This window comes from Aricia agestis, chromosome 9 (genome assembly GCF_905147365.1).
Source record: "Aricia agestis chromosome 9, ilAriAges1.1, whole genome shotgun sequence".
Lineage (NCBI taxonomy): Eukaryota > Metazoa > Arthropoda > Insecta > Lepidoptera > Lycaenidae > Aricia > Aricia agestis.
Window position 1 is genome coordinate 896,464 of NC_056414.1, and position 14,459 is coordinate 910,922.

Genomic DNA, 14,459 nt, shown 5'->3' on the forward strand with positions numbered 1-14,459 from the left:
AATTCTTACATTTATAATAACTGTACAGTAATCACAGGCAGTAGTAGTTATTTTTTATCGTTATTAAGAATTGCACAGTTGAAAATATGTAAATAACAAAGGAAATAATACAATTCTGATAATTGTTTCTTTGTTATTTATATATTTTCAAATACATAAATAAGAAAGGAATCCGGCTCGTAGGACCAAAAAGTTGTTGGGGTACAAGGGTATGTTTGTAGAATTCCAAAAGAGTATGTTGTTTGAGCACCTTTATTATGTAAGTTCACAAATGGTAGCGTGTTAACAAGTACGCGTTGCTAAGTTCACTTATATACAGGGATATAATAAAATAATTTGACACAATGACGACACGGCGCGTCGACATAATATTAAGTTAGGTATATATGCAAACCGTACCAATACCCTTAGCCGAAGTCGATAGTTCTAAATGTAGAAACACCAGAAGTCCTTTAATAATGCGTAAGTCGTCAATAAATAAATAGGGAGTAACAATTTAATCAGCTTCCAAAAACTGACTATGGCATGTCATGGCAACGCCACGAACTAAGTTATTTATATACTTAGTTACCAGCTGTCAACTTCATTCGTGGCGTTGCCATGACATGACACAGTCAGTTTTTGTTCATGTGCAATATAAAAGGTTTAGAGGTGCAAAAAACCAAAAATTACGACAGCGAACATGGCCAATATGGCAGCGTTTGGCGTGAGAGTAGGCGCACAGTCGACCGTGTGGTATTTTCCACTTGATTATAAATTAAAATACTTTTGATTATGTTTTATTCAATATTTTATAAAAAAAAAGAAACGACTATGACAGCTTTCCTGCACAAGATACAGAGTTACGCCCATACAAAAAAATATAACACTAATTGAGATCTTTCATTTGATATAGGTAAGAAAATGTTACAACACATGGGACGAAACCGCCCATTGGTCTTTGCCGATAAAATACGCCATACATCATGACATTAAAGTATAGGACACCGGTGTCGGGACACGTTATATTTTTAATACGTCCTTTTTCGGCATTTTGATTGCAAGTTGTAACTCCTCTGGACTCTGGTATTTGCTAGTCTTGTATTAGTGTCTAAATACACTGGGCCGAAGTTACGCGGCTTAAGAGGATTCCACACCGCCGTTTTTCCATACAAACGCTGTCCCCTGTTTCCTCCCTGGATAATGCCGGTAGAGCTATGATTTTTTTCCTGAATATCTATGGCCACTATTAGCATGTCTCTATGTTTTTTTTTTTCATAATTTTATTATTAAAAAAGATAAAACCAAAACGTCCAAAAACCCAAAAAAATGGCAAGATTTTCCTTCGCGTTCAAACACCCAGAAAACAAAACTGGCTAAAATATACAAAAAAAATAAAACATAGGAACACAGCTCAAGCCTTGCTTTAATTCTTAATGAAAAAAGTACTAAAATCGGTTAAGTTTTGGAGAAGGAATCAGCGGACAACGAATCGAAGATTTTCTGTTCTTTTATTAGAACTTTTGTCGTGTTGTCTCTGTCGCGCTCTGCGGTGGGAGACTTGAGATTGGTGAGACAGCAATACATTTTCAAATACCTATTTTCAATTTCTCTCGCCTCTGGTGTATCCTCTTAAATTCCGCATGATTACGTCCGCAATGTCAAACGCGTACAAAATACGGACGGAACGCGACGGAATAGTGTGTCATCGGTAATTTAAAATACATTGCAGGTGTAATCACGCGGAATTTACGCCGCGTAACTTCGGCCTAGTGTGTTTAGATACTGAAAGTAGCAATAATTTGCGTGTTATCTTTGAAGGCGAAATATTGTTAATTTATGTAATCTAGTCTACATCTTCTTGAGCAATCGTGTTGATGCTCAGCAGGCTTAGGTGGTGCAACGCCACGGTGGCTGCGTGATCAGATATCAGCAGGTCACTGACCTGGTCCTTTAGCCAAGGCGTTTTCTTCATCGCCTCGTTATAGAATCGCCCATCAAAATGTATGAAATTAACATAACAAGAGTCGAATGTCGACTTTATTTTTGTCGTACGCTTATGTAAAATTCATGCACTCTCAGTCTTTAAAGAAGCTATAAAAAACGTCTTGGCTAAAGGGCCTGGGGTTATCTTACAGCTGACTTACGAGTGCATCCTTATTGCAAAGTGTTTTATAAGACTTAATAACGCTCTTTGTGATAGTCTAGATCTAGGTAGCAGATCATAATAATTATTGTGTAAGGCTTAAGCTCTGATTATTATTAATATTATTTCAGCCTAGAAATAACTGTGAATTGTTTTCATTTATAAGGCCCTCAGTTAATTGTGGATCTTGGTAGAAAATCATAATTATTGTTTGAGGCTTAAGCTTTGACTATTATGCACTAGAAATAGTGGAAAAATAATGCATAAAATCATAACCTAAGTTGTTAAATGTACCTATTTAAGTACGTTATAAAAACATTTAAACTATACAGTATTTTATGAAACATACTAAGAAGAGAGAGTTTGCGTTATTACAGACAAACAAAGTCTACATAGGTGCCCATTACACCCGAGCGCGAGGGGAAGGCTTCAGTTTGCTGAAACGTTAGGGAACGCTTTGGTGGAAGTCCGGTCCCTTTTGAGGTAGACCGACCATTCGTGGAGGAAGTCCTGTGTTTGTTAGATCCGGAACATCCCTCCTTTATACGGCTGAAGGCGAACCGCAGGTGGTTTTAGTGGGTAAGAGTCCCACATACCCCCGGGGTGCTTCAGCTTAACTGAGACACATCCCCAACCCGGGGCACCCCTGATTTCCCCTGGGCACTAAATAAAACGGTGCCCATTACACCTTACCAATATTTTGAAAATATTATTTTTCTGTCCCTTTCTTAACACGAAGGTGTTATATATACCGTTGAAGAAACTCTACATAGCAGTATGAGCAGCATATTAATACAGAAAGTGTTATGAATGTATAATAACCGTTTATGTTATGTAAAAGTCTTCCGTACGCTCAGACAATAGCGTTACAATATTAGAGTCAGATTGTAGATATTGTGGAATGTTATAATGTTGTACTAAATACTTAGAATGAGGTGTAAACATGAGTGTTACGACATAAAACATGCTCTACAATCTACACTTTATTCAGTACCGTAATAAATTTAAACAATATTGGGATGATATAATATCTATGGACGCTTCACACCACGTCAGGACTTGTGTTACGGGTACCAGACAACGGAAATATATTTAGTACTTTTATTCTATACATATATTTAAGATTTTCATTGTATGATACACATATTTAATACACATCCTACATGACCCAGGAACCTTGAAAACTTTTTGTTCCGTCGGCGGGATTCGAACCTGCGACCCCCGGCTTGAGCTACCAACAGCCCACCAACTATGAGCCACAGAGGTCGTCGAATTCGTCGTCGTCGTCGTAGAATTCTATTCCTATCGACTATTCGAATTTAACCTGACCTAACCCTAAAAGTCTTTCAAAATATAGAGTATTTATGCTCACAAGTCACAATTATCTGCTTACCCTTCTTAAATGATAACTGAAAGAACAACCAATAATAACTAGAGATCGCCCAATGGTCGAAATTTCACTTTTGGTTCCCCGTATATTGACTAATTCAGATACAATAAAAAAACAACAATCCATTTTTTTTTGACAACAGACTTCAACTATAAACAAAGGAGTATAATTCGTGTTTGCTTGTCAGTCAAAACATGGTAGTGTGCGTGTTGCAGTGTGTGTAATGTTTTGTTTATTAAAATAATGTATGATAGAAGCATAATTTTAAAACAATATTAGCTCGATGCACTCCTTCTCCATATAAACTGTGCGAAATTTCATGCTACGTTTCAGCATTTTTCGTAAAAAGGGTTCCAAAGTTATTCGCTCGCGTATTAATATAGATAATATACATGGCGAACTCACGACGGCCAATATATTATGTAGAATTAGTTTTCCAAGGTAAAATTTAAAACAAAAGCCTAACTGCGCCTTGTTTACCGAGCTTAGTGTACACACTGACACCTGAGCAAGCAGCTGATCGACAAGCAAACAAGCGATTTGCATAACTGAACAGAAAATACGGATAAAATAAAGTAGGCTGTTTTCTTATACTTTCAATATCAGTAAAACTGGATAAAAATACAAAGATTAACCTGTAACCACGCTAAATAAAATTAAAATTTCTAGTAGGTCTGGCAATCTAATATCAAAAAGCTAAAGATTGTATTTCATAATGTGGAAATAATGCAAAAATCGTATTGATATTAGATTGTATTTCTTAATGCGGAAAGTCTAAATAGATCATAAATCATAATATTGACATAGACGCTAGGATATTTAGGATGATTCACTGCAATTAAAAATGCACCTGACCCTAACTTGACTACATACTTAAACTTGGATCTCAAAATCTATAAGGTCTAGAAAACTGATTTTTTACACAAGTAAGATTAAATGTTCAACACGATTACTTACTGAATTTTTTTCAGTTATCTCAATAGTTTCTTTTTTACAAAAAACCTTGTTTTAGACACATTTTTGCTTGGATGTTCGAAGTTTGCTGTCTTTTCTTTAATATTTTTTTAATATCTAAAAAGGCATTGATAAAACCTAAATTTGCTCAAAATACTTTTTTCATAATCATAATAGTTCGTCTTTTATTCAAGTAAAACTAACTTGGTTATGATTCCGCGTCGTCCTTTTTCAGAAAGACGAGCGTGAGTTGCGTGAGTGTGAAGAGAGAAGGAATATGTTTGATTTTTTGGGTCAGTAGCCCTCTTAAGTATCACTTATTAATCTTTGGATTTCGGCCCGAATGCCATGGCCGTTGTCCCTAACTAAACGACACGGTAACGTCAATAATTATCGGCGCCATGTCGCCGCGTTTCCCACCATAATGGGCTTGACATCCCATAATCGTGGATAATGAAGGCGAACAAACATGGGGAAGGAGCGGTGAATTATTGATGTTAACTTCCACACCTTAACAATTACCAAAGTAATGTTAAGTCCTTTTTGTCACAAGGAAGATAATGAAAAATGTATCCTATACCATCTTGTTTACATCAGATTTTAAATAGAACAAACCGCTTCAAAATTGTTTAATTACTTGGATTGCTAATCAATATGATACAGATTATTCTACTTTATGTTACTCTATTTTGCGCTTGAGAGGCGCTTTGGTTGAAAAACGTACGTGTCACAGACTTGTATAAAAATCGAGATAAAGGGCTTACCAGGAAATACTATTTTGTTACAAATTGCAATACCTGCTTTGCATTAATTCAAACAATATTTCCGAAAACTCAACATGTTTCAAATAATTGCAGGAAACATTTGCGCCAGTTAAACAAAGACCCTCGTTACTAAACATTTGTGGAGTCGCCTAATATTTAGACACGGTGTTTCGACATACGCATATTGGCACATACGCCATGTTGAACGCAATTAGGTAACTTTTTGTACTGATGAGCTGTCAACAGTTCTTTTCCGTAAAAAGTAAAAAGTATTTTCTTCAAGCTAATTTTAGGAAGCTAATTTAAACAATTAAATGTTCGTCAGCAAGCAATGAATATATAAAGTATAGACTTTTAAAACTATCGGTTCAAAATTCTTTTCGGAAACAACAAGCTACACAAAATCAATTCTAACAAATTATTTACAAAGTTGCTTAAAAAGTTTTTCAAATTCCTATATTTTGTTTCAGTTAATTTTTTTTTCTTTATGAAATAAGGGGGCAAACGAGCAAACGGGTCACCTGATGGAAAGCAACTTCCGTCGCCCATGGACACTCGCAGCATCAGAAGAGCTGCATGTGCGTTGCCGGCCTTTTAAGAGGGAATAGGGTAATAGGGGAGGGTAGGGAAGGGAAGGGAATAGGGGAGGGTAGGAAAGGGAATAGGGTAGGGGATTGGGCCTCCGGTAAACTCACTCACTCGGCGAAACACAGCGCAAGCGCTGTTTCACGCCGGTTTTCTGTGAGAGCGTGGTATTTATCCGGTCGAGCCGGCCCATTCGTGCCGAAGCATGGCTCTCCCACGTATATATAAATGTAGGAATACCTTCATATACTTAGTCATAATATACAAAACATGTATAGAATTCTAGTATTGCAATAGAATTTGTGTAAAGCACGTGTTCTCACAGCCCAGTTTAAACAAAGTTACATCTTGCGACATTCGTTTGCTAATTCTTAAACATTGTTAATTTATTCAAAAAGGTTCTCTTGACTAGATTAAGACGAGGAGTATTAATTGTTGCCATTACAGCCATTATACTAATAAATCGAGGACCTTGGTTTGGAATAAAGAAGAGGCTGATTGGGAGAACCTTCAAGTGGAGAACAACGCATAGTCTAATTTAATAACAAGTTGTACATTAGTGCTGCACTCAGAGACGAATATAAATTACATAACTGTCATAAAATATGAAGATTTTGAAATAAGCTATACATGTATCTGTCGTACTCTTCATTAAATTAAAGTTAAGTTTAATCATTAACGGCGGTTCCCAATATTTGATCTATCTCTGGTTTGGCCCTACTAGAGATAGGAATAACTCACATTAGACATTAGAGACATATATTTTATGTCAATTGTGAGCTATTCCTATCTCTAGTAGGGCAAAACCACAGATAGATGAAATATTGGGAACGGCCGTAAGTGTCTAAACACACCATGCCGAAGTTCCGCGGCGGAAATTCCGCATGATTACGTCAATAATGTTAAACGCATAGAATATAACGGATACGACGGAATTTCGGCATGGTGTGTCATCGGTAATTTAATATAAAATACATATCAGGCGGAATCAAGCCGAACTTCCGCTGCGTAAATTCGGCATAGTGTGTTTAGACACTAAATGTGTCTGAGACGTGAGTGCGGCCGTTAGATGTTCTTATGTTTTGATTTATGCTGTTCTTATTGTTAACTTAGATAGCTACTGATGGACTATTCATGTGGAAAAGCGCACTTCAAGCTTTATTAAAGTTTTCAGTGCTAAAATCACTCGTCTTTGATTAACGTGCTTAGGTTTTTCACTCGTAGGCAGATTATCAGCTAAAGTCAATTAAAATATCTCAATGGGAAATAGGTAATCGTGACGTTTTCAATTATTTCCATTTAAATGAATTGTGCTCAATAACTATTCTCACAGAACTCGTTTGATGCGACACTCAACACGCTACAACACGCGATAACACGCGACGACACGCGACAACACGCGACGACACGCATCATCGAATCGCATGTCATGCTCGCCATTGTTCCAAATTTAGAAGCATTGAATCGTGATTAATTAGACAAATATGAGACAAAAGAAAAATGTGACTAATGATGGCTCAACATTTGATCAAACAAAGGAATGTGACAAATAAAGAAGACAGTATTGTAGATTGTATAATGTAGATTGTAGATACTCGTGGAAAATTATATTATGCCTTATTCACCAGTAAATATTTTTTGGATAAACACCAATTGATTTTTTTGGCGCTATTTCTACAAGCTGGAACTCTACCATTGCCGAGCTACGTTACAAGTTACAAAAAAGTTCTAAGTCATTATCATATCATAAGCCTAAGCGCCTTCTATCTTTTCTAATATAATTATTGTAATTATATCGAACCTAAAAACAAAATAGGTACTTAAATAAAATAGAAGAAAGCGCAGAAATAGTATTTTTCATAGCGTGTGTTCAAGGCTTGGAGCATTTTCTAACATGCTGAAGGCGTATACATGTTTTGTATACACGTCAGGAACTTGTAAAGTTTACACGAAGAACAAGGTACAATATGTTTCCTGAAATAATATTAGAAATAAAAGTAACTTAAGGCGTATCAAAAACTATTTAAATATGTTACTTGTCTTTCATTTAGAAATCATAGCTCCATAATAGGAACTCATAGATCTACGTATTTTCAATGTTGTTCTCAATAACATAGGCAGACTCTCTTGGCTTTACTTAACTGTTTCTCCTTGAACATTATTTAATAAGCAGTAATATCGATGGTACGATTCCACGTTGCCTGGGCAGTGCGAAGGCTGTTGTAGTCGGATGCGTCTGATACTGATCAGGCTAGATCTGCGCCTTCCGCTCCTTAATAATCAAGTGTTCAATTGTAATATAACCTGTTCGCGTTGAGAAAACACTTGAGCATCAGTGAAACGCGATAATTGACAGCTACGAGTTAATTATTTTTGTGAACAAGAGCATTTTCTTCCTTTCGCTATTGTTTTTTATGATGAGAGTATTTGCCTATTTCTCTAAACCAGTTTTCTAAGATTATTTCTAAATCTTCAGCTAAAAAGTCAGCCATTAAAAGATTTAAGTCTCTACTTTAAGAATTATGATCATTGATATACATTTATTGTTTGTGGTTGTATTCGTTATGTAAGAAACATTATCTGTTCACACCTAGTTTTGAAACTAATAGCTATACAATTTTTAGAAATCTTAATTTAATTATGAGTACATTCTCTTCAGTATTCTGTGATTATGATCAGTGGAGGAATCTCAGGTATTCGGTGGAGGTGCGGTTCTCGCGGTGTGATGGCAGATAGTGGAGATATTCCGAAAACGTGACACCCACTTGTCTATTGTTAGTTAACTATTACGTTAAAGCATTTGCTAAGGACCGTAGAGATGGTAATCTAAAGATCCTAGGTAAGCTACGTAAATTAATTCATTTCATTTCATCAAGTTCTCCATAAGAATCCACGAGGAAAACCGACTGTGTTTGGAAAAATCTCCATCTTTTGCTTTTTCAAGTTTCGGATTTCGTGCCCCTATGCCAATAAAAACAAATCACACCATATCACATTAGAAGCCTTATCTCGTAACTCCTATACCTAAGAACTAAGTAGATACAGGTGTAAACTGTACCAACTCACGAGTTTCCCTTCATTTTCATAAAACATCGTGTGGCATGAATCGTGCGCATACGCATGTATATCTTCGCATCTTAGATAACCATCGCCTCCTAATTCGCACGCTCTATAAACCCGGGCCGAATGTGCATACAAAGGAACACAGTTTTTACTTTCGTGCCCAAATCGCTTTCAATTACGAATACATTAGCACATGAAAGATTTCGGTAAAGTTGTCCCTAATTTGTTTGTAACGGTTTCTGTGATCCAAATGAGATTAGAATTTATATCTGGTAGAATTGTAATGTGACTTGTCGTTAACGTCGTGAAATATGCAACATAATTTGAAACAACAACACCCCAGAGGGCCTCGACTAGACCTTAGACTTTATAGTTCTAGATCCCAGACACACAATTTCTCATCTCTCTCTCTTTTATCTGACGTAAAATTAAAGCATTTAAAAATATTATATAGGATCTACTAAATACCAATTCTATCTTATAAACAATTTATGTTTATTGTTTTAGCGCACCACGAACGTCCGTCGCGGCAAGCGGTTCACGTTCCAGTCCACCGTCAGACAGCTGGAGCGCCGGCGACTGGCAGAGAAGCTGTCCCGGGAGGCTGATCTCAAGGAGCAACAGAGAAAAACCGAGCTGGAGGCCATGAGGAGGTGAGACACTCAACTAAATAGTGAACACTGACGGCACAATGTTGGCTGATGGGGGGGTGTAAAGTTTTGATATGTCTGAATTTGATTGTTTCATTCGATTCATAGCCGGACAAATCTTGTGGAAAAGTATAGGGTCAAAAAGATAGATGCGATAAAATTGTATATTTCTTTGTTAAAAAGTGTTGAAGTAGACACTATCATGAAAAAGCCTCTTCCATGGATGCTACATGAACATCAGTAAAACCTCATATTATATTATGACAGGGTCGAAGAAGAATTCCAACGCAAGCGTGCGAGGGAGAAGGCGAACATCCGGCAGCAACTGCGGCTCGTGAGCAGCGGCGCCAACAGCATGCAGTCGCCCACAGCTAACTCCAAGGTAAGAATGAATTCAAGAGTAATATCAGACATGAGAAAAAGCGCGGAATTTCTTTCAATTGATTCACAATAATTCGAAAAGCCAAGCGGCGATGATACGTTGGTAAGCGAGTATCGAACATGTGTGGCTACTGGCTGCTTCTAGTTAATATTTTACAAATAGTATTCCCTACTGGCGTCTGATGATGCTTTGCCCCCAGTGTCGCGACGAGCCGGACGGGTCGTGTCGCGCATCGCCGGCGGCGGAGCGCAGTCGAGACGCGCGTCCGCGACACAGCAACGCCTCATCCGAAGTCAGCGGTCGCAGCAAGAGCTCCACTCCTGTAAGTCTTTATCAATTCTATTAGAGGCGGAATAACACTAAAAGATCCCCTTTTAGTGGTATTTCCCCTTTAATAGGCCCTTTCTTAGATAAGTCCTTTTTTACCTCCAAGAAAAAATAACTCTGTAAGAACTATAGACTCAATCAAACTTCGGTTGAAATTCCTGAAACGATCCTCAATCACAAGCCTACGTTTTTGGCTACCAACTTTGATTCTTATAAATGGTTGGGTATTAGTTCCTATCTTTAAAATATTTGACGATTTTGTATTAATTTCCAGATTCGTGGGGTGGAGCTATCGGAGTGGAAGGACAGCTCGACGCGCGTGTACCGCGACTGGGGCGCGCCGCCCGCGCTGGCGCACGCGCACCCGCCCGCCTGCGCGCGCATGCCCATGACCGCCAACAACGCCTACAACGGTAAGATATCCTACTGCTTACTGTGACATCAACAGTCAACAGATACTGGCGAATTGGCCAACATATTTTAAGAGTTCATAGCTATTTTTTTTATATATGAAATAAGGGGGCAAACGAGCAAACGGGTCACCTGATGGAAAGCAACTTCCGTCGCCCATGGACACTCGCAGCATCAGAAGTGCTGCAAGTGCGGTGCCGGCCTTTTAAGAGGGAATAGGGTAAAAGGGGAGGGTAGGGAAGGGAAGGGAATAGGGGAGGGTAGGGAAGGGAAGGGAATAGGGGAGGGTAGGGAAGGGAAGGGAATAGGGGAGGGTAGGGAAGGGAATAGGGTTGGGGATTGGGCCTCCGGTAAACTCACTCACTCAGCGAAACACAGTGCAAGCGCTGTTTCACGCCGGTTTTCTGTGAGAACGTGGTATTTCTCCGGTCGAGCCGGCCCATTCGTGCCGAAGCATGGCTCTCCCACGTATTTCAGGCACTTATGGATAAAACATTGGCCATTCGCTAATTACGCCAAAGTTCAAACTAATCCTTTTCCTGCATACGAATGACAAGATAAAGTAATTAACTGACCAATAACGTATAACTCTTAGAGCCTGTTTCACCACTTCCTGATAATTTCTGGATAGGCACAACTTATCTGACAGATACTCCATACTTACTCTATCTGTTAGATAAGTTGTGGATAGCCTATCCGGCACTTATCATGAAGTGGTGAAAAAGGCCCTTAGGGTCGCATAACGTCGCTTCTGCGTAGCTACTACGGCTTGCCAAATACTATAATATTTGGCCGTGACGTAATATTGCATCGTTTTGCTGCAGTGTAGTTACGATTACTGCGGTCTCATTTCAGATTCACGCAAAAGCTTTAGTAAGTTATTCTCAACAGCCTCCCAAAGTATTCTACTGCTAGCATAATACCAGACTAGCTGTTTGACCGAGCTTTGCTCGGTATACGATGAAAATGATATTTTCTGGAAATGATTCCTAGCTAGATCGATTTATCGCCTCCGAAACCCCATATATACTAAATTTCATGAAAATCGTTGGAGCCGATTCCGAGATTCCAATTATATATTTATATACAAGAATTGCTCGTTTAAAGATATAAGATAAGTTAATCGTATGTGATGAACAGAGGGTTCGTTCAGCGGCAGCCCGGTGTCGGACAACTACCGTGCGGAGTGGGCGCGCGGGCGGTCGCTGACGCCGCGTGCGCCTCGCCTGCTGCCCGCGCGCTCGCCCGCCTCCTCCACCAGCGGCTCCGAGTTGTCGCTGCGACCCGCCGTGCGCGTCAGGTACGCTACAAGGATACCGCCATCTTGTAAAGTGGCAGTTGGTAGCAGTGCTACAAGGATACCGCCATCTTATAAAGGGGAACATTTGTGCAGACTTGTTGAGTATAGTACTACAAAGATACTGACATAAAGTGTAATTTGAGAGCAGACGTGTTAAATACCAATTTTTCAACCAAGACACAGACGTCCAATTATTATCCATGTATCACATTTTAAGACACTGCTGTTTTACGACCAACACACCAGGCAATGCCAACCAAGTATCCAAATCATTCTGGTATTGTTTTGCATGTGGTAACTCCAGCGTTTGTGCCAGATATTGACGGAAGAACATGGATATGAGATAGTTTGTCAAGTGTTTTTACAAAATGACGGAGTTATTTGTGATTGTTAATGATGCTACATCCTTGTAGAACTGTCACTAGAAATGAGAATCAAATAAAGCTAAAGCATACCAAAATGGAGTATGCATGAATACGAGTATGCATTAAAATGTAAAACTTAACAGTAGAATAGTTAGTTTGCTTATATGCTAAAAAATAGTTGATTATAGTAGATAGTACGATATTTATGTGGATTAATAGTTCATTTTAGTCCAAACGAATGTCTATAAACCTTAGTATCCCAGCTACTATTATATTATTATAAGTAGTACTTACCTATTGTAGAATCCTAATTCCTAACGTAGCCTTTGTTCCCAAGGTGGTGACCGCGAGTAGTGCATGATAAACTAACACCTGCTGGTAAGTGCTTCCCGCTTCTTATATACTAGACTACTGCTAAGCATTATAATTATTATTATAAACATTGGTTAAGTATAAATGAATTAAAAAGTCGATACATAAGGTGTTTAGTCAAATTGCAACTGACGGTTTTGACACGGTTTGACGGTTACATTGCAAAACGTAGAAGATTTGAGACGCAATCTTAGGCTGGCTTCTCGCGGCGTGTGATATCACAAGCCGCGCCGCGCCGAGCCAGCTATTACGAGCGAGCACGAGCCACAGGGGAGCACGAGCCACCCCTTCTCACGGCGCGTTATATCACAAGCGGCGCCACGCTGACAAACATTCAAGTAAAATTAAACTTTATTAACAGGACAATAGATATCATTTTGCTCTAAGTCACTACGTTAAATAAGGAAATTTTAATGAAATGCAACTTTATTCACTAGGCAACTAGGTTGCATTTCAATCTATGCCGCTAATTTTATTATATTAAGTTTAATTCCTTTATTTTGATAACAGATGCCGCTGCTTGGCGGCTTCACCGCGCTATAGCTAGCACGAAGATATTTGTTATAGGTATAAGGTGATTAATAGTACGAAACTATTTTCATTCACACTCGCTCTTGGTATTGTAGAGTTGTAGAACGATTTTAGTCTCAGGGTAGCCGTACAGACGGATTTGGTGATGTTGTGCTCGAACAGAAGCGTCATGCTTTCACCAGTACGAGTGAGAACATAATAATTATTATTATTGTGAATTATAAAAGTAGTATAGCATCACGGGGAACTGGGAAGGTTTTGAGCAATTATTATTGTTCGGAATCGTACATCCTGCAAGCTTTCGTCATCATTCCACGCGAAAAACATACCATCATCAATGCTCATCACCTTGGTGAGTGGCAGTCTTCCACCGTGCATTTTTTGCGTAACATCCTGCCATGCACTGTAAAACACAGGAATAAACTGCCACCAGTATTTGAGGACCAATACACGCCATAGGAATTTAGTCCCAGTCCCCAGGGTATCCCACCCTGGGACTTAAATCCCTCTGGCGTGATAATTCTACAACACCAAGAATGAGTGTAAGTGAAAAGAGTTTTATATTAGTTAATCACCTATAATAAAAATCTTCGTGCTAGCTATAGCGCGATGTAGCCGCTTTAGCAAACTGATATCTATTATCGTGTTACTAAAGTTTCATTTTACTTGAATTTTTGTCGGCGTGGCGCGGCTTGTGATATCACGCGCCGTGAGAAGGGGTGGCTCGTGCTCGCCTGTTTGCTCCAAAGAAAATTTTTACTCTAGCGAGGTTTGCTCAAGCCGCGCCTTTGAAGTTACCGACTTTAATCGGATCGGGACGCGCCTGCACGAGCCGCGCTGCGCCACCCCTTCACACGGCGCGTGGCTCGAGCGGGCGCGGCGCGGCTCGTGGTAGCACGCGCCGTGAGAACGCAACCACGCCACGACTTCCTTAGGGCGCGTGGCTCGAGCTGGCGCGTAATATTAAACGCGCCTGCTCAAGCCAGCCCGAGCCACCCCTTCACACGGCGCGTGGCTCGAGCGGGCGCGGCGCGGCTTGCGATAATACGCGCCGTGAGAAGGCACCATTATATATAAAATTCTCGTGTCACAATGTTAGGCCGCGTACTCCTCCGAAACGGTTTTACTGATTTTAACCAAATTTTATATGCATATTCAGTGGGTCAAAGAAACGTTTGCCGGGGCCGCTAGTAATTGTGTTTAAAAATCCTTTTTACGCTATTATCTAACTTCCTTATCA

General features: G+C 39.3%; 1 protein-coding gene across 1 annotated transcript in view; it reads left to right on the forward strand.

Moving 5' to 3' along the window:
• Positions 1–14,459, forward strand: part of LOC121730043 — a 123,782-nt gene that overhangs the window by 107,283 nt on the left and 2,040 nt on the right. The window contains exons 16-20 of the mRNA XM_042118826.1: positions 9,389–9,534; positions 9,799–9,913; positions 10,113–10,235; positions 10,515–10,653; positions 11,792–11,951. Of these exons, the coding sequence (XP_041974760.1) occupies positions 9,389–9,534; positions 9,799–9,913; positions 10,113–10,235; positions 10,515–10,653; positions 11,792–11,951 (683 nt within the window). The remainder of the gene's footprint in view (positions 1–9,388; positions 9,535–9,798; positions 9,914–10,112; positions 10,236–10,514; positions 10,654–11,791; positions 11,952–14,459) is intronic.